We start from the raw sequence: 26,716 nt of genomic DNA on the forward strand, positions 1-26,716 counted from the left end.
TTTTCCCTCAGCAGGAAGAGGTTTTCATAAGATGGAAAAATTAAAACTATTAATGATACAAAACAATTTTATATGAGATTTGGCTGAAATTTTTCTCTCTCTTTGGTCAGTAAAGAAGAAAATTAGGAAAGGGTTGGGAACAGAATCTGAGGTCAGTATATCATGATATCGTGGGTAGCCCTACCTGTATGCTCATGTTCACTAAACTAGGGGAAATTTCCGCCCACATTATTACATATCTCTGTGTTTGTGGAAAGTTCATTTAAAAGTCCTTTTGAACCCACCTAAAGTGCTAATGCCTCTTACATTTTTAGAATATTAGGAGATAACTGTTGTTGGTGTCTGAAGCTATTTTATAAGTGTAATATTAATCTTCAGTCATTTCTGCAGTGTCAGCCTTGTGCTGCTGGGTAGCTGCTGTTAGCATTCAGACTCAGCTTTTTTGAGTGGTCATTGATCTGTATCATCCGCCAGAGGGTAGCCTCAATAACGAATACCATTTCTCAAGAGTAGCCACACAGTTATGTGCCCTTCCACATGCCCTTTATTATCCACATTTACATATATGAAAAAGGAAGCTCTAATCCTACCATATACCTCTCAAGTCCTACCAAATCTGATAGTTTTCATGTCATAAGAACATGATATAACTGGTCAGCCATTAGTCTTCTCTTTAATGTGAAGGTTTTGGAAGGTGTTTTTTTTCTACCTTTGCTTTATAAATCGTGTTAATTCTTTAGAGTTCTAGGGTGAGTTTGCCAAATGAAATTATATCTGTTCTTCCTCCAACAGGGTTAATCATCTCATTTTAGTGGAGCCTTGGGGTTTTCCTGAGCGACCGGACCTTGCTGATCAAGACAGACCAATCCCAGTGTGGATCAGAGCCTTGGGAGCAGCGCTGACTCCCTTTAATCCTTTAGCTGGCCTCAGGATTGCAGGACCCTTTGGTGAGTGCTTATATCTGTGTCCTAGGAAAGCAAAATGTTTATAGACTGGCAGTACAGGAGTACTTACTGATCGCCATTGTTAGCCAGAATCTTAAAAAACAAACTGAATCTTTTTCTCCTCCTCCTCTGAATTACTAAATTACTTTTTTTCCTCCTCCAAAAAGTACCAGTCCATGCCTAAAAATAATGAAACCAGGATCATCTCAAAGAGGAGTCTTTATATTGTAAATATTACAGGTAATTGGCAAAACTGAGAAGGTGGGAAATGCTGCCCATGGGGTTAGTCAGCCCAGGGCATGGGGAGAAGAAGTGCAGCATGTTGACCTGCTGGTGACATTAGAGAGCCTTTGGCTAGTTGACAATACCCAGCTGGCAGATCACAGAGCCTGACTTGATTGCCCTTCTTGCCCCATAATGTCAGAGTGTTAAGAAGATAAAATCATCCTTTTCCACAGAGATTTGTGTTTCTGGTCATATTTTGAAGTACCAGTGTTTAGTCTCTGATTTAATTTCATTTGACTCTCAGCTCCTCTTTCTCCACTCCAAAGCCAAGGGAGTCTCGAGACCTTCCCTCATTGTCACCAGTGATGGTGGTCTGGACCTGTGCTTTCCTTATAACTTGTATCAGTGAGGAGTGCTTTTAGCTGCAAGTAGCTGAATCACCTAAGTGGTGTAAACCATAGGGCCTTTCATTATTTCCTTAGCAAGCAGGCTTGTGGTTTTAGCATTTGTTCTAGTAGCTGGCTCATTGACGTTGGGGTTTGGGCCTGCAACTGTGATTCTCTTGACCTCTTTCCTCATGGTGTTTGATGGCTGCTATGGCAGGAAGCCCCATCCCACAAAGCAGCACCCTGAGCAAGAAGAAAGGAAAGAATGGAAAATGGTCTTCTCTCCATAATGCTCTGTCAGGGAAGAAAGTCTTCCTTGGAAGGCCCCAGCAGGCCTCCCCTTATGTCTCTGCCCACCCCTAGTTCTTCCACTAGCAAAGAAGAATACTTTTGTGTTGCTGATCAATCATGATTTGTTTCCAGGGGCTGGAGTGAGGGGCCCACTTTCCTGAGCATGTTGCTGCCTAACTGATAGACAAGAGTCAGGTTCTGTTAGTGAGATGAGAAGAGAGGCATGGGGGTGTGGAGGGTGTGGAATTCTGCTCCCCTCTGCCCAGGCCTGGTCCCTCTTTGTCCTACTGCCTCCATTTGGGTTGGGGAGGGCCATGGGACTGCACAGGGATTGGTTGGCGACCACACCACACTCCTCGGTGCTCTGACAGATAGCCTTTCTTTTCCACCCCCAACCCCTCCCCCTTCCTGAGTAGAGCCACTCCTCTTAGGTGCCTGGTCCTCCTTTGATGGACTACTTAAGGACTTCATTTAGTCTGTACAGTCCTGAAATATAAATGGATTATGTTTGATTACAGTTACATAGGGAGCAATTATGGGAAGAGTTAAGTATGAAAAGAAACTAGGAGGCAATGGTTGGGGAGGGAGGATGCCTAGGAGCAGCCCTCTCACGCCATGCCCTTTGTCTACCACTATTGCTTATGTGTGGTCAAGGTGGGACATGATTTAGAATATCAACCACATCATAAGAATTCTCCATGGAGCTGTACAATTCCTTCAGAGGCAGGAAGGAGGGCCAGGAAAGAAGTAAGACCTTGCTAGAATAATGGGCAGTAATAGCAGAAAGGGAAACTGGCAAGCCCCTGGGGCCCCAGAAGGGAAAATAGTGACCAGATGGAGGCTTCTACTCTTCATCCTTTTTCCTCTAGGGAAAGGATACCCCTACCTCTCACCTCAGGAGTGGATGGCCTTAGCCGGCAGGATTGGCAATGTCCCTAGCAGAAACCCTGGATTTATTTTTCCACAGAAAGACTTGTATATTCCAGTTTACTTTATTTAGATACTAATGTGTTATAATTATGGGAGAAATACAAATTAATAAGTTACCTTGAGCTGCTCTACTCACCTGCCATGTTTAATAGAATTTATTTTCCTACAAAAACAAGTCTTAGAAAATTAACTTGTATGTCGTGGGCTCCTGAAGCACTTCTGTAAGGCAATATGGAATACTCCTTACCTCTCATTTTAATTCTTAGGGAACTTGAGGAGAGCAGCTTCTAGGATCTCTACTCTTTTCCACCTAAAATATACACTTGAATACATGTAGATTTGTATGCATATAACACATATTCTATAAGCAGACATAAAACCTTTCTCTATTAGTCTATCAGTTAACTATAATTTAAAACATTGGTTTCCTGTTACGTAGGCTTAAGTCTAGTGCAGCGTTTAAGGCCTGATTTCAAACGAAAGTATTCGTCAATGTTTGAAGATGACACCGTGACAGAGTACATCTACCACTGTAATGTGCAGACTCCAAGGTAAGGGTTAGGATTCTAAATTTACTGTGTTGGTGTTTTACACTTTTCTTCTTTGAAAACGTGAATAGTCTAGGAGATTTTTATCAGTAGTTAACTAATACTTCTTAATTTACTCATGTATTCATGGAGTGCCTAGTATGTAAAACATTGTACTGGATGCCGATGAGAGACTAATAAGCAGGATGTACTGTCTTCCCCAAAAGTGCTTATGGATAAGTTGAGGAAGTTTTGGTCCTGGGTACCTCTAGAAGGTAGCTGGAGTTGAGAGATAAAGAAGAATTTCAAATAAAACAGCATTTCCAAACTGAGTATGCATGCTCTACAAAAAAAGGGCAACTGGATTAAACAAAAGTAAATGGTTTCCTGTACCATGTATCTTCTTAGAAACTTTTGCTATGCCAAAGGGTATTAAGTCTTCCAACTGCATGGGAGATGCCAGTCAGCATGGTTCCGGTTCACATGATGACTGCACCCCTCTTTTGCTGAGCACTTTTTAATGACCCTAGATCAGCATGACAAACACTAGTGTAGTGGGTAAAGAGTAAGTGAGGGCTGGAAGATGGGGAGGGGGGTTTTGCAGGTATTTTGACAGTGATGAGAAGAGGGAAGAAAGAGGGAGGGAGGGAGGAGGAGCCTGTGAGCATGGTAGCCACAGGGAGCAAGAGGGCCAAACAAAGGTGTTTCCTATTTTTTAAAATACATGATTTATGGACATTAAGTATAAGACAGCAGTGGAGAAAACAGCCTGAAGATAGTGGGGAGCTAGAAGGAGCCTGGAAGACAAGACCCTGGAGTTGCTAGGGAGAGGGTCAGGCACCAGTTCTCCAGTTCTCATGCTTCATGGTGTACCAGAATTATTGGAGGAGCTTGTCAAAGATAGGATTCTTGAGCCCTGTTTCTAAGACTGATTCAGTGATCCTGGGCTGCATGTTTAACAAGTGCTTCAGATGACTCCAGTGTAGGTGGGCCATGGGCCATACTGCAGAACCTGGAGGTGGTACCTCAGCCTTTCCAAGGTGGAGACTTGGGTGCAAGGCCAAGAGGCGAGGTACAGAGCCAGCCTCCCTCACTTTTGGCAGAGAACACACACGCCTGCTTTATTAAAGTGCCGAGGCTGTGGCAGCTATTGGGGTGGATCGATAGCCTTAGTCTTTTTAATAAAGTAGGTTAGAGGTTCTCTGCCGAGAGTGAGGGAGGCTGGAAAGGTTTGGAGTCCTGAAGAGATTGACGTTTTGTGACTCACTAGGCCATTGGGTCTGGTGGATTAGGACTTCACACTCCACTGACTTGTTCCCACAGTTTTTAGTGGTCCCTTCCAGGTACATCATCTGTTTTCCTGCTTGGTCTCCATGCTTTGTTCTTCACTTACATTTCAGGATTACGTGTGCCTGTGTAGTGCTAGTTTGTTGTCTTTCTTGTGGTAGAACTTGAATTCTTCATAGCAGGCAATTCAGAGTTGTGCCGAGTACTGCAAGGAAACAGAAGTGACAGCACAGTGGATCTATCCTGGGAGTTTGCAAAGTGTTCTGTGTTCTTTTGTGTCATGATCCGTCAGGTGTGGGCACAGGAGAAGACACAGAGGCTCAAGAAAGCAAAGTTTATTATACTCACAAGTCCTAGAGAGAGGGGGGTCACTGAGTGCCATGAACGGTTACAGGGAAGCACCAGATTGTGGTCAGGTGACAGAAAACACAGTGAAGGGAAAGTTGAGGCCAGAACTTTTATTGGGTTCTTCAGGAAAGGGAAGGCAGGGGCACGGCAGACAGTTCAGGATTGGGTAGTTGAATAATTTCTGTGGGCTCTAAGATATAGGGGTGGTCTGTCATTGCCTGGTACCTGGCCCTGGGATGATTAAGGCAGAGGAACATTGCCTCCTGGATGTGTGGGCAGTACAGAAGAGGCATGGCTCTGGATTGGTTAGTTGGCATATGACAGGCATGTTTCCAGTTGAATCCTTTGCTGTCTCTAAGAATGGATTAGCTTCAGGAGGCACAGTCTCTCCCTAGCCAGAAAGGTTTTTTTAAACATTAAATGTCTTTATATGCAGAAAATAAAACATGTAAATATACAATCTGCATTTCTTCTTATCTTGGTATTGGTTTTTTACTATTCCAGGTAAAAAGCTGGTGCCATGCACATGTTGAAAAGTACCTTCTACATTGGAAACAAGTTACAGTGAAAAACATTTTAACTCTCCCCACAGGGAATTTAATAATGATAGAGTTGCATATTTGATTTAGAAGAGGGTGACTTTTAATCCACTAGAGTTTAGAGCATCCTTGTTTATCTAACAAAAGTATCTATCTTCTGTGGGGGTTGTTTCTTATACTTTCTAGTATATTTTCTGTTTAAACTGAGATTTTTCTTAAATGGGGGAGAAGCTAAATATGAGTATTTTTCATGAAGGTGGGGGTGCAGTACATACTCATCCCCAGAAGTCATATGTGTGTTGTTTTCCTTTTCCTTAAGTGGCGAGACAGCATTCAAAAATATGACTATTCCTTATGGATGGGCAAAAAGGCCAATGCTCCAGCGAATTGGTAAAATGCACCCTGACATTCCAGTTTCGGTGATCTATGGCGCCCGATCCTGCATAGATGGCAATTCTGGCAACAGCATCCAGTCTTTACGACCACATTCATATGTGAAGACAATAGTAAGTGTGTGGCTTAGTTTGGGTTTTCAGTTGTAGGTGAAACCTGCTGTATTACGTTTGCCTTCAGTGAGGTTTCACTTAGTCCCTGTGCTTTCAGATCTGAGCTAGACCTCCAGCCTCCATCAGGACCTGATGTCACTTGTGATGAGGGACAGGGTTTGACCCACACACATTTTCATGTCCAGACTGGCCGTGCCTGTCCTTAGAGCCGTGGCATCTCCGAGGTGGGAGAGGGATATTCCGGTGGCACCTGACCAACTCCCACCTCACAAGGCAACATGCTCTCACTTGGTTCATTTGATCTGCTGGCCCTGACATTATTGGTCAGTTTAGAATGTTTTTTTGCATATAAAATTTTAGTAAGGTCCAATAGATTTTTCTCTTTATTCTCAGATTATTTGATGGAAATACATAAAAGTTACTACAGATCAGTGTTTCTTGTTCTTTTATATTTTATTTCTGTATAGCTGTTCTTGCTTTCACTGCTAAATGTCTTTGCTTATGTGTTTTATTAAATGCTTTTGTTCACTGACCTTCCAACTCCTTTTCCTTTCCCAGGCCATTCTTGGGGCAGGGCATTATGTGTATGCAGATCAACCAGAAGACTTCAACCAGAAAGTAAAGGAGATCTGTGACACTGTGGACTGAGCACACTGAAGAGGATGTGGGAGAGCCTGCTGACTAATAGAGTTCCTCAGTAATACTGTGCAGTCTCCCGTGCAGAGTAAGGAATACAACAAAAGAACCAGCAGTCTTCCTGACTGTACTTCGTACATATTTTCTTTATGAAGTTGCTTGCACATTTAAACCAGCTAGTGCCTTCTAGAAGAATGGCTTTCCTTTCTCCTACACAAAATCAAAATATTCAAGAGTCTCCAAATCTAATAGCTTTAATAAAAGGTTATTTGCCCCTCTGCTGTACTGAAAAATTATAATTTTTCAACTGAAATTTTTTCATTTCTATCTAACTTTGCTATGTCAGGTACTTTTTATATTTCAGTCTGTATTGCCAATTTAAAAGGTGGTTACTGGGTCTATAATTTTATATACTGTAACAGTGCACTTTATTTTCTTTGCCTGTATTTACCATGTCTAATAACTGATACAGTTAATCACAGTTTTGTGTGTTTTTATGTAAAAAGTTATCACTTGTTTAGAATCTTTCACTTCATTTTTGAAATGGAGTGATGAGATAGCATTTTGGCTAAAAAGATGGGAGTTGATCACTAGCATTAATTTTTCTGATTTTCCTCTGTTCTCTATTTAAGCCATGTTCAACATTTTAAATGTGGTCTATCCTGATGTATCTGCAACCACATAATTCCTTGAGATCTTTTATATGTGATATAAATCTATACTTCCAGGGAAATATGACATTAGTATTGAAGTGATTTAAGTACTGAAAAGCCTTAACTAAAAGTCTGTCCTTTCTCCCCCCCTCCCCCCAATTAATACTATTCTTTTCCATGAGCCAGGGTGCAGCATAAGGAACAGATGTCCTTCTGAGGGGATATTAAGACTGCTACCTTCCAGTAAGCTGATCATATATTGTCATTAACCTCTAACTCCTGTAGATGGGTGCTAAAACTGGATTCCATTTTTAACCACTAAAACAGAACAATAGGTGGTACTGTTGCGTCTCATGGCACCAGAAATGGGATAGCACTTGGTTGTTGGGTTTTTGTTTTTGAGGTTTGTGTTGATTAAATAATACACATACTTGAAGTTATATTATAAAAGCTATATAAGGTTGATTGAACTATTTGACAATAACTACCATCAAGTGTAACACCTTCTTGCTGTTTTAAAATGAAGAAAACTTCTTTGAAACTGTGAAAATTGCCATGTGATAACTGGCTGCTGAGAAGACCCCCCCCAAAAAAATTGAGTAAGATTGTCATCAACAAGGCATCTTTGCCTTACGTTTTGCTAACATTGCTTCTCTAGGAGAAAGGTGGTTATGTAAATAAAAACAGAGAACTGTTTATATGCAAATAAAGGTTTAATGGTTTTGACTGTTGCGTTTTTAAAATGGTTAATTAGGAAATCTGTAGTTAGGAAATGTAAGGTTGTATCACTGTGGATTAACTGCCAGAAACATCGAACATTCTATTTTCAACATTGTCTTCCCTACAAAGGAAAAGGCAAATTATACTGAAGCACAACAGATAGCTTCCCAGCAGTTTGTCTTACTTGGCACCTTAACTATGTTACTGCAAAAGGTAACATGAGAGCCAAGACACGTTCAGATCTCTCTACCTAACAAACAGAAGTAGCCTGTACTTTTTATTTAGTATCTTAGAAGGCTAGCTCCAAACCTTTAAGTGGTACAAATAATTTGGGTAACATTTTTGTATTTTTGACACACTCCCAGTCTCTCTTAATTGGGTAAATGACAGTTTTCATTTGTACAGGAAGGTTTCCGCAAAGGAAATTTGGTCTCAGCCCTTGGAGGGAAGTTACTAGTTCACTTAGTAAATGGAGTTTCTGACCACAGGTGTGCCAAGTGATTCAGGAGAAAGTTGTACCCAAATGTCAAGTGGAACTTACTTTCCTACCAACTGATTTTGCTTTATTTGAAAAATATTGTCGTAATTCATTTTAAAAGTTAAATTTTCCCTTGGGTTATAGAATATGTAATTTTGTGAATATTGAGCTAGCAGAGAAAGTCACAATCCGCAAATTCCTAAAAATACAGTGGGTGCTAAATGTTTTCTTAAAAAAATCCTATTACAGTATTTGATCTTTGCTAAATTATACACATGTACTTCAACTTTATTTTACAGAATAAATTTTACTGTGATAGTTGCAACAAGCCAGCTGCTGTATATTTTCTTGAGTTTTTGGTACGGCCCAGTCTGTACGAGTTACTGTAGGACCGTGGATCCAGTGGGCGCAGCAACACTTGCTGGCATTGGGAGGGAAGGCTGCTCTGCGCTGCACTGACCTCCACACATTGGCTGTTTTGTGTTCACGCAGCCCTTACTGTGACATCGTTGTCCTTCTAAAACTCATTTTCAAAAAAAGTTTGCCTAGAGTTGATTTCAGAGTATTATTTAGAAAACACTTTTGATGTGTCTCTGTTTATATAGATGTATATTATATGTGTACATAGTTATATACATTAGATTTATATATATTTATTCTACATGTACATATATATGTGTGTGTATATATATGTATAAAGGGCATACCAGATCCCAATAAAACAAGTTTTTTCCTGTATAAAGGTATTGGAAAAAATAACTAGCCAGAAGAGCCCTAGAAAAGAACTGTGGGGAAGAAGGGATAACCCTACTGGATATTATAACATTACTAAGAACAATATGAAATCCAGGAATTTAGTATATGATAATGGAAGCATCTTATTGATGGAGGAGAAGACTTAATGGTGTTGAGACAAATGTGGTTAACTATATGGAAGAAAACAAAGTTGAATCCATTTCTCACACTGCACAAGGATAAAATCTGAATGGATTAGACACCCAGCTGTGAAAATGAAGCCTAAATAACTACAAGAAGATATGTATGAACTCCTTTATAATCTGAGAGGAAGGAAAACTTTCCTATAACTGAAAATCCAGAAGCAATAAATGGAAAAGTTTGCATCTTTAACTGAAAGAGTTTTGGATGGCCAAAAAAAGCAAAGTTAAAAAGTAAACTGGCAAAAATATTTGCACTGTTTGTTACAGAAGTCACACATAGCTCTAATATATGAGAATTTTTAAACTTTAAGAAGAAACTGCAAGAAGACTAGGCAAAAAGATATGAACAGATAGTTCACAGAAAATAGAATGCAAATAGCCCTTAAACACAGGAGGGTATGCCTACTAAGGGAAGGGCAAATTTAAACTACCGAGACACCATTTCTTACCTCATCAGGTGGGGGAAAATCCAAGTTTCACAATACACTGTTGTTGCTGACACAGCGGGGAACAGGCACTCTGAAAAGTATAAATTCCTGTGGATGGAATTTGTTAATAACTAGCAAAATTAAGTATGAGTTTGTTCCTTATCTGGGCAGTCTCACTTCTAAGAATCTGAGACACACTGGCAAAAATCTGAAATGGGGTATGCACAAAGATCTTTATTACAAGATTGGAGGCCACCTAAATCTCCACTGAGGGGATTGATGGAAGAATCTTTGGTACATCCGTACAATGGAATACTACACAGCTGTGAAAGGAAATGACTATTTCTGTAGACTGTTCTGGAGTTCTCTCCAGAGGAAGTGAAGAATGGGATCTGTGGTATGCTACCTATTGTATAGGAATGGAGGGGACAAATGAAAAAACAAATATGCATGCTTCTTTTGTTTTTAGTGCAATGGAAAGTGTGTTATACTGATAACTAATAAATCAGTTCCCTTTGTAGTGGTGGTAGGGAGCTAGACAGGGGTAGCACCTGGATCTGTATCTTGTTTTATACTTTTTACTTTGGGATCTTTTCAGTGTTTTCTATAACTAAAAAAAAAACAAAAAACAAAAAAACAACTCTTACAACTAAGACAAAGTGTATCAAGGTGGAGGTAAAACCACATACAGAATTTCAAGTGACTTTAAAATCCAGCATTTTGTCTGCAGTTTCCTAATGAAATATATCCTACAGACCAAAAAATCACAAATCTTAAACTGCATTCAATATTTTTATTTTTAGCAATGATATTTGTGTTATCATTTTGAAACTGTATATTTATAGATGATAGAGCACATATTTATTATGTCATTGGAATTACAAACCAAGATTTTCAGCACAAAAGAGACACAAGACTCAAGTAAAAACCCTGAGATTGTATATTTCAATTGGAAATACCAGTAAAATACTGTGATTTCTTTTTTTTTCTCTGAAAAACACCTACCACATAGTTTTGTCCCCTGAAAGGTCTTGAAGCAATTAGAACCCAGCAGTGAGGCCCAGCCTAGCACCAAGACTGTCCCACTAAAGGGGCAGGGAAAGGATAAGATGAGGCTGGACCATCTTGTGTCTGAAAGCAAGGAAGCAATCAGAATAAGGTCATGTCAGAAGGACTCAGGAGCCAACTTAAAGGCTCCTGTTGGCCAAAGATGGAGTACTTTGAGCATCAGAAAGGATAGTACATTGAAATACAAAATATATAAATATCCACAAAGTCATAATAATAGTTGAAAACTATGAGTCACCTTTGGAGGTTACTAGAGCACCAACCCATTATTTTGAAAATGGCTAACGGGAAAAATGAAGCAATTATCCTGACCTCTTTGTGTATCAGGTTAACTTGATAAGGGAAAGTTCTTCACTTGATAATCATAGCTAAATGCCAGAGAAATGATGGGATTAAGAAATTCACTTCTAGTGAAATGGATCTAGGCTGCTAAAAGTGTTAGGTGAAAAGTTGATGGAAAACATTTTGTTGAATGGCTCAGGTTGATAACCTGCAAACCTAGTGATCAATCTTAGTGTTACTAAAAAAAGGAACAGTCAGAGGTTAATATCTCCAATGTGTTCCAATAGCAAGGACCCAACACCAGCTGTGATTAATTATTGGCCAAAACAAACAAAACTGAACCTGAATGGAAATCAAGCCTCCACAGCGATGATCAGTTTGTAAACACATGGGATATTGAACATGTTAAATAGCACACCAAATCCAGAACGTGGGACATTCCATAGGACAAATAACCCAGTTTCTTCAAATTGAAGGTGTAAAATAAAGACAATGGATGGTGAGACTTAAAGACTGGGGGAGCTTAAAGAACTTGTTTGGATCCTGATTTGAACAAATCCATTTTAGACTTTTTTTGAGACAGAAAAATTTAAGATGGATTGGATATCAGGTGATATTAAAGAATTACTAATTTTGTTGGGTGAAGTAATGGTATAGTGACTACGTTTGTTGTTTTTTAAAAGCCCTGTCTATTAGAGATACACACTAAAGTATTTGTGGTTGAAATTATGACTGGTATTTACCTGAAAATATTCTAGGAAAAAGAGGGACAGGAAATAAATAAAATGAGCAGAATGTTATGTTGAAGCTGAGGGACAGATACATGGAGGCTTAGGTAAGGGTTTGTTATTCTATTTTTATGCACGCTTAAGAATTTATATAATAGGAATTTAAGGATGGAAGAGAATGGAGAGAGATTGGAGACTGCCAGTATAGACAACATTTTTTTTTAGGAGACAAGAAAGAGCAGACGAGTGGCTAATAGCTGGAGGGGGAACCTGATGAATAACCTAGCAGAGATGGGGGGAAGATGGGTGCCTTAGGAGAGAATGGTTGGGGTGATGTATTAGCAAAGCTAAGGGCAAATAGGAACTCTCATATACTATTGGTAGGACTGTAAATAGCTATTACCTTTGACCAGTAATTTATATGGTAAAATTATAAATGCCACCTGACACAGCAATTTTGTTTCCAGTTTTCAATCTCACAAATACACCAGCACCAATGTGCAAAAACATCTACAAGATTTTCATTGCAACATTGTAATATTAGAAAGTCTGGAGCCCAATCAATATATGATTAAATTCTAGGACATCCATACACTAGCATATTATGCAGCCTTAAAAATGAGGTGGATCTCAATATATAGGTGTATCAAATCATCACGTTGTATACCTTAAACTTACTTAAATGCCAATACTAATGAAGCTGAAAAAACATGAGGTAGACCTGTAAGTAGATCTATAAATGACAATGGAAAATTTTCAAAGTAACTAATAAAAAATGAAAAAATTCAGAATAATGTGTGTATATACTCTACATATATATTACATAAATATATTTGCACACATATAAATATACACAAACATACAGAATAGTGTGTATCTCTGAAGTCACAAAGATATACTTTCATTATATAAATGGACATTTTGGAGAGGATAAATATGTACATGAGTTTGTTAGAAGTGGTTAGCTTTGAAGAAGAACAAGTCTGTTTTATATGTTCTTATAAATTTTGGATCCTTGTGCATTCATTATGTTTTGGTAAAAATATATAAATAGAAGAAAGAAAAACCTTAGTTAATACCAAATAGGTAAGAAAATAACTAAAGGGGCTTACCAGTTGTGGTATTATCTGTGAGGATGTGCAGACCCAGACTGGGGGGAAAAGGGACAGGTATTGGAGTTTGGAAGGCTGTAAGCCTCAGTAATTTAATTATCAAAAATTGAGCTATAAAGTCATAATTGGTCTGTCTCTGTTCTAAAATAGAAACACAGTCCCAACATGAAACTGTTCTCTTCATTTGTTTAATTTTTGGTTAAACTTGTTACAAGGGGCACCTGAATTAGAATATCTCTTTATCTCTATATCTGTATGTCTGTTAAGCTCCACCTTTCTCTCTCTCTCCCCACCTCATATGCACCACCATATCTCTCCTGCTATTTTCATGTTAAATTAGAAGTGATTAAAATGTATTTGTCTGTTTTCTGGCTATTGCCTGGCTTTAGGATCACTTAATTAGATCAGGTCCCAGATTTAAAATTGAAAAACATTCTTAGCAAGTAGTTTTCTAAATGAATGGGTAAGGAATTTTATTCCACTATATATTTGAATCCTAAAAACAATTCTGGGGGCGCCTAGGTGGCTTAGTCAGTTGAGCATCTGCCTTTGGCTCAGGTCATGATCATGGGGTCCTGGGATCGATTGAGCCCCCGTATGGGGCTTCCTGCTCAGCGGGGAGCCTGCTTCTCCCTCTGCCTCTGCCCCTCCTCCCCTCCCATGCTCTTTCTCTCGCTCACTCTCTCAAATTAATGAATAAAATCTTTTAAAAAAATTCTGTATGCTCACTTAAGGCTTAAAAGGTCTCCATGAAGTGCCCGTTAACTGAAAATTTAGAATAACCCACTTTTTCTTTATTAAAGAGAAAGCATTCATCTTGACAGAGGGGTCGAGGCTGACAGATGTGAAGGTTGAGAGTTCCAAGTCAGGTTTAGCACATCATATGACACTGGACACTTGTGGAGACAGGTATGGAGAGCTAAATGACGGGGCCCATTTTCTCCTTGGTAAGATCACACATGTTAGTCATAATGACCAGGTGGGAGGATAAGTGCCTTGTAAACATTGCTGCTGTGTTTGTCATGTTGATAATGAGATGCTTCTTAGTTTTTATCTGTGAATGGTTTAAACTGGAATGTACGGCAATGGAAACAATGAAATGTGGAGACCAGGATGCCCGACACGAATGACTGGTATTTCACCTTCCTGTGCCAAGCAGCTTGCTATCTGTCTGCTGATTTGTGAAAACCCCAGCAGATCTTTAACATGTATCTCTTCAAGACTTGAAAAAGCTTCTTTCTGCGAAGTGGGCGGGGCGGGGGGCACCAGAGTTAGGGGATCTGGAGAGTGAAAGATGGCAGAGGAAGGAGGCCTTGTGCTGACGTGCAGGAGACGGCTGATGGACTCTGTGGCCCTCTTCAACAGCAAAAAGTTTTCACTGATGATCTTAAGGGTGAAGCATCTCCTCTGTGCTTCCAAATGACCTCTCAGCTTCATGTGGCCAGCACCAAAGATGTAGACAGCTGACACATCTTCCTTGGCAGCCAAAGAGACACTGTACCTTCTGTGCAGCCTGTCTTGGCAGAATCTGAGCATGAGATGTGGACTAGGCCAGCTCTCAGAGCAGCGAGGCTCAAACTCCTGTGCCTGAGTCATCAAGGCTGCTTGTTACAAATGCGGAGTTGAGGCACCTCAGCTGAGAGATCCTGATTCTGCAGATCTGTGGGTAGGGCCTGGGAATCTACATTTTCAACAGCCCCCTCCTCCCTTCCCTCCTCAACCCTTCTCTTCAATGCATCTGACAGAGAAATGTCAATTTTTTGTTTGGTTCATCAGGCAGTTAATTTGGTTGGACTCAAACTGCAAATGCTATGTCTTGGTGGCAGCTGAGGTCTCAGTTCAATTATTTTCTCCTTAGCTGTAGTCTGCCAGAAATTGGGGCAGAGATTATATTCAGACTTTGAGGCACCCTTCTCTGGCTCTCTCCTTTCCAGGACTCTCCCCTCATTTTGCCATGGCTGTGCTTGCCCTGAGCTCTGTCCTCCCATTCTTGTAGCCAGAAGGACTCCTGGTTTTCTACCAGAGTTCTGGGCCCCTCCCTACCTCGTGGCCCTGAGTTACTGCCTTCTCGAAGGCTAAGAACTGTGAAAAAGCTGTTCTCCACTCCTAGGATCAAGTCCCTTCCTAAATCTGCTTGCTTTTGTTCATTCTCCAGGGCTTTCATGTGGTATTTGCTTTATACTGTCCCATGGATAGTTGCTGTCAGCAGGTGGGCTGGGCCCCGGTAGGATCTTCCCCAGCTGTCCGGGAAGCGGGACTCCTGTTTTCCAGTGTTCTTTTTGTACAAGGTTGAGACTTGGCTAGGTGGAGGCTTGTTTTCCTCTAAGACACACTCACATGTTATTTCTGTACTTCCTTTACTTACCATCAGCCTATTGTGGCCACATACAGCAATCTGTGGATGTTTCACTTTACTGGAAAAATGTAAATAAGAATTAGCCAAGGCAGGAAAAGTGGTGTGGTATTTGCACTGCTTTTAGAGAATGAGGCCCCACACTTAGCTGAGATGAAAACCAAATATAGTTTGCAGTCAATATCCCGTCTGGAAACCACCATTTCTGTCTCATCTCTCTAAAGCTCTCTCTCTCTCTTTTTTTTCCTGGCCCATCTATCTTTAGCTTTGACTGGCCTCACAGGCCTTGCTCAACCTGCCCACCAATGGCTCCAGAAACTTGCAACACTTCCCTGGTGCATCGTTCCTGAGGCCTCTGCCCTCTCTGGGATTTATTTCTCGTATTTACGGTTGGAGCCATGCTGGTTCTTTGTAATCTAATAGCCCTAGTGCTGTAAATTTTTACTAAGCCAACAAAAGCAAAATGGTTAAATGCTTGAGAAATGCCAAATCCTCATAAATCAGGAAGGTTCCAACAACTTCAGTTGGTAAAGCACTGCATTACTCGGAATCCCTATCTAACTCTAGAATAAGATTAGTGAAGTCTCATTATTCTGGAAATCAGCAAAAATCTTGAGGGATGAATGCTTTTCAACTTCCGCATTGCTGATGGAAACTTCATGATTCCCTAAAACTAACCCGTAAAAACCCTAAGAGGTGATGCTCCTGACACATTCCCTCCATATGTCCACTGTCCAGTGCTGATAACAAAGGAATTTGAAAATAACGGTCTAAACTAATAAGGTGTTTATTTACTACGCTGACACTGAGGAAGCGGGGTCTGGAATCCTGACAATCACAGTCCTGTGATCTATGAACTGGTGCTCTGACAGCTACCTCATCATTCATTAATCTTTGGCCTGTGGGAACAGGAGCCAGCCATGAAGTCAGGCGTCACACACATACCTCTCTTCCACTATTGGAGACACTGCTGAGAACCCAGGAAGAGCAATAAGGCCTGAGCACTCAAAACAGCCACCACTGAGCCTTGCACATGAAGACCCTCTTTCAACATTCAAGCCGCTGGCATTCTCACCACAGTTCCAAATTGCTCTTTTTAATCTGCTGGGTGGCCACATTTCATGTAAAGGCAAGGGTTTCTTTGTTCCTGGGAGAGAGCCTGAGCAGCAGGGAGCAGCAAGGAAGAAGCTGGTACCTATTTTGTCCTTACTACCTGTTCTGTGTCTCTCATGAACGCTTAGGTTTCATCCTAAGGACAATACGCAGATGTGGACGCGTATATAAAGAGGGTGGGGAACGGGGCAAGGTACACGTGGAAGGTATCTCCAAAAACCATTCCCACTTTACAAAGGTGGAAAATGAAGCTCAGAGAGGTTAAGTGACTTGCCCAAGATCACATAGTGAGTGGTCAGCTGGGACACTGGAATCAAAATAGTCTCATCCCCTTTAGAGTTCTTTTCATTCAGTCTTCCTTCTACAAAGTTAGCCAAATATTATAAATGATAGTGTAGGGTTGGTCTGCCATTCTGTAGAGTGGGCAGGATCTTTCCAGAAAATTACAGACATGACAAAGGTGGTACCTTCATTGTCTAGGTAAGGTTTGATCCAGATCTCACAAAGCTGCCAGCGCCTTAGCAAGGCAGAAATAGCCTTTTTCAGAATGATTACAAGCTGCTCTATGATAGAAGATGCTCAAATGGATGTCATAACAGTACAGGCCGACTCTGTATTCAATGCCTCAGAAACTTCAGTCAAGAAAATGAGTAAGGGGTGGACTCTTCCCCACGGGGTCATAGCTGTTTGGGAGTCCGTTGTTTCTTTGTGTGCTTCTGTCAATTATACTGTAAGGTAAACGCATTGTTGCAAAGAGAGGAGCTGCCGCTGGGCTGGGGGTTGGATCAGGAAAGTTGAAGCAGGCAAGGCATTTGAAATGAAATGTTAAGAAGCTGGTGTTTAATTACTATTCATCTTTCATAAGAACAAACATTTATGGAACACTAATTGTGTGCTATGAGCTTTGCAACATTATTTAATTCTTGCAACAGTTCTGTGGGAAGGTATACTTATTTTACGGAGAGTTTACTTGTTGGAGCAGATGTTGTTGGTGACATGCCCCTGGGGCCTTTGCTGGACTAGCTGCTGCTGCTGTTGGTGCCAGTGGTTCACACTGACCTTTCTCTGGGGACTGCTCTTGGCTGGCAGAAGAAGCCTTACCTGGAGATGTAACTTGGAAGGCAGAGTCAAGGAAACTTCCTGACAAAGAGACAACATAGGAGAAACAACTGATGAGAGACATGAATGTTGGATTTTCCAGATCTATCTTCCATCTAACTGACATTCCAGAAAGAGAGACCTTTTAAAATTTTTTATTTTAACAGGGAATAGAAAATAGTCCTTTTTTTTTTCTTTTTTTTATTCTTATGTTAATCCCCATACATTACATCATTAGTTTTAGATGAAGTGTTCCATGATTCATTGTTTGTGCATAACACCCAGTGCTCCATGCAGAATGTGCCCTCCTCAATACCCACCACCAGGCTAACCCATCCTCCCACCCCCCTCCCCTCTAGAACCCTGTTTGTTTTTCAGAGTCCATCGTCTCTCATGGTTCGTCCACCCCTCCGATTTCCCCCGCTTCATTCTTCCCCTCCCGCTACCTTCTTCTTCTTCTTCTTCTTTTTTCTTAACATAGATTGCATTATTTGTTTCAGAGGTACAGATCTGAGATTCAACAGTCTTGCACAATTCACAGCGCTTACCAGAGCACATACCCTCCCCAGTGTCTATCACCCAGTCACCCCATCCCTCCCACCCCACCCCCCACTCCAACAACACTCAGTTTGTTTCCTGTGATTAAGAATTCCTCATATCAGTGAGATCATATGATACATGTCTTTCTCTGTTTGACTTATTTCACTCAACATAATACCCTCCAGTTCCATCCACGTCGTTGCAAATGGCAAGATCTCATTCCTTTTGATGGCTGCATAATATTTCATGGTATATATATACCACATCTTCCTTATCCAGTCATCTGTCGATGGACATCTTGGCTCTTTCCACAGTTTGGCTATTGTGGACATTGCTGCTATAAACATCAGGGTGCACGTACCCCTTCGGATCCCTACTTTTATATCTTTGGGGTAAATACCCAGTAGTGCAATTGCTGGATCATATGGTAGCTCGAAAATAGTCCATTTTTGACGTGAATTTCCTTGAGGTGTCCTCAGGTGGCAAGAAGCAATAGTGGGGGAAAAATCACATATAGACATCACCTAGTGAAATTTCAAACTCTTAAAGATGCCAAGGATCCTTGGCTAAGGATAAGGAGAGAATTCTTCAAGTTTCCAGAGGGAGATAATACACAAACAGTTTCAACAGACTGGCACCCAATTGTTCATCTTCAAAGTGTGAGCTATCTACAAAGTTCTGAAGGAAAATGACTTTGAACCTAGAATTCTACACCCAGTTTACTATCATTTGGAGTGAAAGCAAAAGGGGCACCTGGGTGGCTCAGTCGGTTAAGCGTCTGCCTTCGGCTCAGGTCGGGATCCCAGGGTCCTGGGATCGAGCTCTGCGTCAGGGCCTCTGCTCAGCAGGGAGCCCACTTCTCCTTCTCCTGCTTCCCCTGCTTGTGCTCTCTCTCTGTCAAATAAAATCTTTTTTTTTTTTTAAAGTGAAAGCAAAATAACAGAGCTCTTGAACATGCAAAAACCCAGATAAGACTGGATGTATGATTTGTGGGGCTCAGTGCAAAATAAAAATGTGGAGTCTGTAGTTAAAAAATATATTAAGAATTTTAGGATGGCAACAATGGCAGAAGAGTCAGAGTCATCGTGATGCAATGAGAGCAAGACTTGACCAGCCATTGCTGGCTTGGCTTTGAAGATGAAAGGGAACCCAAGTCATGGAAGGTTCTAGAAGCTGGGAATGGCAAAGAAATGGATTCTCACCTAGAGCAGCTGGAAGGAACACACTTTGATTTTTGCTCAGTGAGACCAATTTTGGACTTTGGACTTCCAGAACTGTAAGATAATAAACCTGTGCTATTTTAAACCACTGACTTTGTGGTAATTTGTTATACTAGCAATAGGAAATTATTTTAGTTAAAAAGACAGATCTCAAATAATATAAAATCAAAACTAAGATTAAACAAATACTCTAAACAATGGGGTTTAAATTCAGTTATCTGCAATTTACAAGAGAAAAAACTAAACAAATTGTGAATCTTCATTCATTCAAAAGTAAGTGTTGTGCATTTATGTGTGCCAGGCCGTGAGCTAAATAAAAGTGAACAGAATGGATGAACTCCTTGCCCTCATGGTGCTTAAAGTTGGGGAGGGGAGCAGCTTAAAAGGCATTGGTTTGGATATATGTAAATAATTACAATTCGTAGGAGCACTGTGATGGTGTACACAGTGTGCTGAGATTGAGGCTCCACGGCTGGTGTCTGGGCACGTGTTGAAGAGTGGGGTTTAAGTTGAGAGGAGTGGCTCCAGGAAGTGGCCTCATTTCTCAGAAAAGGGTGAGGTGACCATGGAAAGTGCTGCTCGGAGCTTCTGCTTTGGGTAAAGATGGGCTGATAGCCCCAGAGGCCACCCCTCCAGACCCACCTCTGTGTTCCCCTCAAGGCCACACCTATCCCAGGCAGCCCCAGCCGATGACTGAGCATGTGGCACTCAGGAGCCAGGTGTCCTTGCCTGATGCAGGGCTCCCTCAGTGGTCACTCCCTGGCCACTGCCAGCAACTTTCCTGGAGCTGCACTGCTGTCTGTGACCTTCTTGCCCAACATCTTTCTTCTTCCTCTCCTTTCACACGGGTCAGCCCCACCCTGCCGCCTCCAGCTCTCTCCCTTCTGTAGGCATTTTCCTCAGGAAATGCCTTGCACACCTACTGCTGTGTGACAAATTACCACAAAGTTAGTGGTTTAAAGCAACACACATTTATTATCTCACAGCTTGTGGATCAGGAATCCAGGAGTGGTGTCATTGGTCCTCTGCCTTAGGATCTTTCCCAAGGCTGCCATCATGGCGGCCAGGGCGGGGTTCTCATCTGAAGGCTTGAGTGGGGAAGGACAGCTTTCCAAGCTCACATGATTACTGGGGGAGGATTCAGTTCCGCAGAGCCTAATGGATGGAGGGCCTCCATTCCTAAGTGGTTGGCAGCTAAGGCCACCCTCGGTTCTTTGCCATGTGTACCTCCCCAGTGTGGTCACTCCCTTCATCAAAGCTTATAAGCTAAGAAGGCAATCAAATCTGCTAGAAAGACAGCAGTTACGCTCATATACTATAATCACAAAAATAACATCTCATCAGCTTTGCCAGGTTCTATTGGTTAGAAGAAGTCACATGTCTCATCCACACTCCAGGGAGGAGATCACACAAAGTTGGCAGAGGTCACCGGGACAACTTTGAGCTTGCTTGTCACTGCATGCATTCACAATAGGGTCTGTCAGATACCCGAGACTTGGTGATGCACTTGGTTTACAAAAAGCCTTGCCTATTCTCCCTGAAGTTGACAGAGTAAATGTCTTGCCCCAAAATATCAGCACATGGTTTCAAATGCAGTCATACAGTCACTATTTGTTGAATGAACATATCAATTTGCTGCAAATGAAAGCAGTTTTGTGAAAACAGTCTGGCACCACTAATAGGCTGTTTTAAATTTGCATTATAAAACTGATTTGTCAGTTTTGTGTATTAAAAGGTCAAAATTTCAAGCCATGCTATATAAAAAAAGAACTTAAACATTCAAGAACAAAATTTTCCACAGCATACCCTTGTGTTTGCCTTTCACATCTGGACAATTGTCATAGTCCTGCCCTTCACAGCCATTTACATTTGAATCACGTTTCTCTCCAAGAAACTAGAACAAATATAGCACTTCCTTTTAAACGTCCTTTACTCAGGGAGAAAAACATATTTTTGGATATGTACATACTTTTCCACAACAATACTGCCATAAATTTTAAAATACTATGTGCAAAGGTGGTAACTGCATTATGTTAACCCCCTCAGTTGATGCCTTTAAGATGACATTATTGAGAATTGATTCATTAACACCGTTACCGTTTTGTTCTTGACACAAGAACCAGGCCAGTGCTCGCCCTGCAAAGCCATGTCGGAGAGTCAGGAAGTCTGGTTTCTTGTCTCAGCTCAACCACAGATGAGCTGAGTGGCCCTGGCCAGCCACCCTCCTCGTCTGTACCACAACTTTCTTGTTTGTGGAATGAGAGGTTCAGATGAAAAAATCTCTCTTACCCATTCAGGGATCTGTCACTCCACAGTGAGCTCTCAGGGGTGACCATGATTAGGTGCTGTGGTGCTCCACCCAGATTCTCTTTACTGGGCTGGTGCAACCACTCCCAGTCATCGGGAGGGTGGTCCATAGTAGCTCATAGCTATCTCCTACTCTGGAAAATTGCCCTGGTTCAAACAGGACTGTCCTTGCTTGGGAGGCTACACCCCTGCACCCAGTGACTGACTGACACAGAGGTGCAAAAACCCTGCCCCCCTGCCCTAAGTCTGTGGTGCAATTCATGGTTCTGAGTTCCCCATGGGAACCACATCCGTACTCACCTCCTCCCCCCATTCCATCTGCTTTCCTCTCTCCTGAGCACTTCCCTAAACCCAAAACACAGAATTCTTGTCTCAGGCTCTGTTATGAGAGATCTACTTCTGATCCAGGAAAGTTACCTTAGAGGGGAGCACTCAGGGTTGTGGGATTTCCTGAATCTGCCTGAGGGTGTATGTCATCAGGAAAATGGGGAATGGTGAGATATAAAAATGGACAGAAAGCTTTTAACTAAAGCACTAGGTATATTTAAATAAATAAGTAGTCTTCAGTTTATAGACAATTTACATTTGTGTTGATGATGGGACCGCTAAGTAGATCTGCTCATTCCTTGCTCAGGGTGGGTACTCAATAATTATTGAACTAAATTGACTTTCTAAAAGGGGGCCTAGAATGCTTATAAGAAGTTTGATTATAGGAGAGAAGAGTTGGGGGTATAAAGGAGAGAGGGGAGAGAGAGTACAAGGAAAAGTCTGGTGGCCCTGGGCTCCAGACTGCCCCAGCTCCTGTGTCAGCATGATGGAGATCAGGGCCAGGGGAAAGCAATCATCTAAGAGTTCATCTTGGCATGTCCATCAACAGATGAATGGATAAAGAAGATGTGGTATACACACACACACACACACACACACAATGGAATATTATGCAGCCATCAAAAGGAACGAAATCTTGCCATTTGCAATGACATGGATGAAACTGGAGGGTGTTATGCTGAGCGAAATAAGTCAATCAGAGAAAGACATGTATCATATGACCTCACTGATATGAGGAATTCTTAATCCCTGGAAACAAACTAAGGGTTGCTGGAGTGGTGGGGGGTGGGAGGGATGGGGTGGCTGGATGATAGACATCAGGGAGGGTATGTGCTATGGTGAGTGCTGTGAATTGTGTAAGACTGTTGAATCACAGACCTGTACCTCTGAAATAAATAATACATTATATGTTAAAAAAAAAAAAAAAGAAGAAGAAGATAGCAAGAGGGGAAGAATGAAGGGGGGGAAATCAGTGGGGGAAAAGAACCATGAGAGACGATGGACTCTGAAAAACAAACTGAGGGTTCTAGAGGGGAGGGGGGTGGGAGGATGGGTTAGCCTGGTGATGGGTATTAAAGAGGGCACATTCTGCATGGAGCACTGGGTGTTATACGCAAACAATGAATCATGGAACACTACATCAAAAACTAGTGATGTAATGTATGGTGATTAACATAACATAATAAAAAAAATAATGATTATATTTACTGAGGATGTACTATGTACCAGGTACTATTCTAAGTGCTTTATATGCATTAATAAATTTAATCTTGAATAGAAAAAAAAAAGAATTCATCTTGGCAGGTACATCTAGATTGCAGGTGCCAGCCCTTGGGGGCATCCTCAGTGGGCTCTGACCTTCCTCTTTGTCACAACCAGTCACTGCCCGCCATGTTGGCAAACTCGATGGAGGAGGCAACTCCCTTTTGGAAGCTTTCCTGGGTTCAGCTACCCTGTCTTTCTTGGTGTCTGGGGGGACAAGAGCTGGTGACAGTCCTCTTGGGCCCATAGGGGCAGAGCAGAGCTTCACTTTCTTGGGACCCTGAGTGCTGGGATTTGTGGCTCAATAATAAAACACTGGCCCTCTCTCTGATGCTTTGCCCACACCCAACCTTTTCTGTGGTTCTCAGCCCACCTTATTTATTTTGCATCTCCCTATCCCCCCACCACTGAGTGGTCAGGGAAAGCTTGGAGGGACTCCTTCTGGATTTTTCAGAATAAGCGATGGGAACCATACAGGGAATAAGGATGTAGAGCCAGAGAACAAAAGTCCTCTCTCCTCACCCAGCCCTGAACCATCTCTGGATTGGAGTTGCAGTGTAGGCCCTCAGCTATGGCCAGCACAGACAGCAGGGCCACCCTGAGCTGGGGGCTTCTCCTGGCTAATGTTCCCTGAGGGCCCCCATGGATGGGACATCCTCTAAACATGGTGACATGGGGGGAAGGAGGCAGGACCTGGAGTTGGGGAACAGGACCATCCTGGTGTGTTTCCTCCTTCAGAAGTGTAAAGGTTTCCAGAATGAGATTTGGTGTTCCTAACTACGGTCTCCAAACCCTAACCCAGGACACCAAGCATCTGTTAGAAATGCCCCGCCCACCTCCCAAGCCCCTCAGGGCTCCCTGGCTGCATCCTCATACGGGGTGTGAAGGTTTTTTTGGGGGGTTTGGGGATGGGAGAGGAGAAGAAGACAAAGAAAGGAAACTAAGAAAACTGGCATTTTCATGACCCATCTCATCTGACTCTCTCAACCTCGGTGAGAAATCACCTCTCAGACTCCTGTTCTTCACCTGTAAAATGTGCTTAGGAACTGGCTGAAGTTCTCATAGGACCCACACCACACCCATGGACAAGACAGAGCCCCGAGAAGCTAAGTGATTTGCAAAATGAGAGATCGGAGCCCATGGACAAGTCTAGGTGTGTGTGAACTTTCTGTTGACTTTAGAGCACTAGGGAGGCCCTCCACTGGGTGCTACAGTTGGAGGCTTTGGACAACAGGGTGAAAGAATAAAGATCCTGAGCACCTTCCGTGTGGAGCAGGGATTGGCACACATGTTCTGTGAAGGGCCAGAGAGTACTTTTTTTTCTTTTTTTGTGGGCCATACGGTCTCTGCCAGAACTACTCGACTCTGCCCTTTCAGTGCAAAAGTAGTCATAGACAATATATAAATGAATGGGTGTGGCTGCGTGCCAATACAGTATTACAAAACCAGGCAGCCAGTCTGTGGGCCAAAGTTTGCCAACCCCTGACTTAGAGGCACATGACACAGACGGATCAGGAAGTATCTGGGTGAGACAAGAAGTGTGAACGAGGGGCGCCTGGGTGGCTCAGTCGTTAAGCGTCTGCCTTCGGCTCAGGTCATGATCCCAGGGTCCTGGGATCGAGTCCCACATCGGGCTCCCTGCTTGGCGGGAAGCCTGCTTCTCCCTCTCCCACTCCCCCTGCTTGTGTTCCTGCTCTCGCTGTCTCTTTCTCTGTCAAATAAATAAATAAAATCTTAAAAAAAAAAAAAAAAAAGAAGTGTGAACGATTAGGGTTAGCAGGGCATTGCCTCATTCACCTTAGTCTGTGTAAATGGCATCCCGTGGAGTTGCGCAGTGCACAAACTACACAATCATACATGATAGTCCTGAGGGTAAGATAAAAAGAAAACAAACCTTACAATCTAGACTGTCCTACCCTGGGAATGGCTAAGTGCTAGGCCCTGGACTGCATCACCCTGCTCCTTGGGGTGGGAGGGACGGAACGTGGAAGGACCTTGGAGAAGAAAGAGGGAGGGCCACTTAACCTGCCCAAAGGTAATGCCCTCCACGAAAATCAGGTTCTCAGCTGCCAAGAGAATGCAGGATCATGTGCAGTCCTATTTCCCAGAGGGCAAGGAAAGCAGACACACCTGGTGACCTGATTTCATGGAATTTGACCATCCTGCTTCACAGCGTGCAGCTCTGCCCCACCATGGAAGCAGGGAGTGGCCAGGTCAATATTACAGAGGGAAAGCCCCAATGAGGCAGAACCACACACCTGAGGATGGGCTAGCAAGGTCCTTGTCCTCACTTCCTTGGAAGTCCATTCCTGGGCCCCCAGGGCAGTCGGGCACACAGTGATGCAGTGGCAAGCTAACTTAACCTTTGGCCATTCTCAGCAGTAGGTGCTCCAGCAGATCAAGAGCAGGACAAAGTGCAAGAAAGGGATTGAAGCGGGTGCTGCTTTGAGCGAATCTGGCCAGGGTTGGGTAAGCAAGATGGAAAACGCATTTGTCTTTGCTGGCAAAGACCATCATGAGGAGCTCTGCTCTGGATGGGGCATTTGCCCAGCACATGCTGGGATGTGGGTGCTGTGCTCAGGACTCGGGGGTGAATGAGACAAGGCTGGAGAAACGGACTTGGAGCCAGATAGGGTGAGGTCAGTAGAGCAAGGAGGTCCTCGTGGGAGATGCGTAAGGCCACTGGTTTGTGAGGGCCCAGCCTGCTCAGCAGGACCATGAGCATTACCTACCAAAGGAGACTCACAGGCCTGGTTCTGGGGAGAACAGCAGCTTCTCCACCTGCTGCTTTTAAAATCCTGATCTTGGCTGTGGAGCTGGGGACCCATTACGTGGCAATAGCATTCAGACTGCTTGCCCAGAAATTAAACTCAAGCAGACTTCTCATCTCTTGCTTTGACTCGAGGTCCTGTGGGTGTCCCTCTCGGGGGCCAGCGGTGTACTCAGGAGCTGAAGGGGAATTAGTCAGGAAAGTTTATGAATTGATCACCAGCAGGAAGGGAAAACCAATACTAGTTTTCTAAAAACGATCTCCAAAGAAAGAACCCCTCTCACAGGTTCTGAGACCTGTATATGTGGACAAGCTTTCCAAAACTGGCCACCTAGCAGAGTAACCTTGGGGTTCTTATTAAAACCTCTGAGGCCCAGCCTACGGAATCAGACTCCCTCGGCAAGGAGGCCCGGAGCCTGTATTTGACAAGCTTCCTGGGTGCGCTGGATGGACAGCCTGTTTTTTTGAATTCTGGCCGAGGGGACCTCTGGAGATTTCTGCTGCCCTAGGACAGAGCTGAAGTCACTGCCCTAAACTGTACCCTTGCTGCCCCACTGCTCCTGGCCTTTCTGTCTGACTGTGCTGCAGTCTGGAAGAGGGAGACAAGAAACTCGGGGTTAGGACCTGGTTCCTGCCTCCAAGGGCCCCCAGTGCCATGTTGAATCATGGCACCAACTGCATGGCCCATGATGGCCACAG

At 42.7% G+C, this 26,716-nt stretch overlaps 1 protein-coding gene across 1 annotated transcript in view; it reads left to right on the forward strand.

Moving 5' to 3' along the window:
* ABHD5 (abhydrolase domain containing 5, lysophosphatidic acid acyltransferase) overlaps positions 1–8,798 on the forward strand; it is a 30,466-nt gene extending 21,668 nt beyond the window's left edge. The window contains exons 4-7 of the mRNA XM_045904158.3: positions 793–947; positions 3,216–3,327; positions 5,797–5,983; positions 6,542–8,798. Coding sequence (XP_045760114.1) covers positions 793–947; positions 3,216–3,327; positions 5,797–5,983; positions 6,542–6,631 — 544 coding nt within the window. The 3' untranslated portion in view covers positions 6,632–8,798. The remainder of the gene's footprint in view (positions 1–792; positions 948–3,215; positions 3,328–5,796; positions 5,984–6,541) is intronic.
* Positions 8,799–26,716: the final 17,918 nt, after the last annotated feature.

This window comes from Mirounga angustirostris, unplaced genomic scaffold (assembly GCF_029215605.1).
Source record: "Mirounga angustirostris isolate CCGP_5_RB_7025 unplaced genomic scaffold, mMirAng1.0.hap1 SCAF_1, whole genome shotgun sequence".
NCBI classification, from domain to species: domain Eukaryota; kingdom Metazoa; phylum Chordata; class Mammalia; order Carnivora; family Phocidae; genus Mirounga; species Mirounga angustirostris.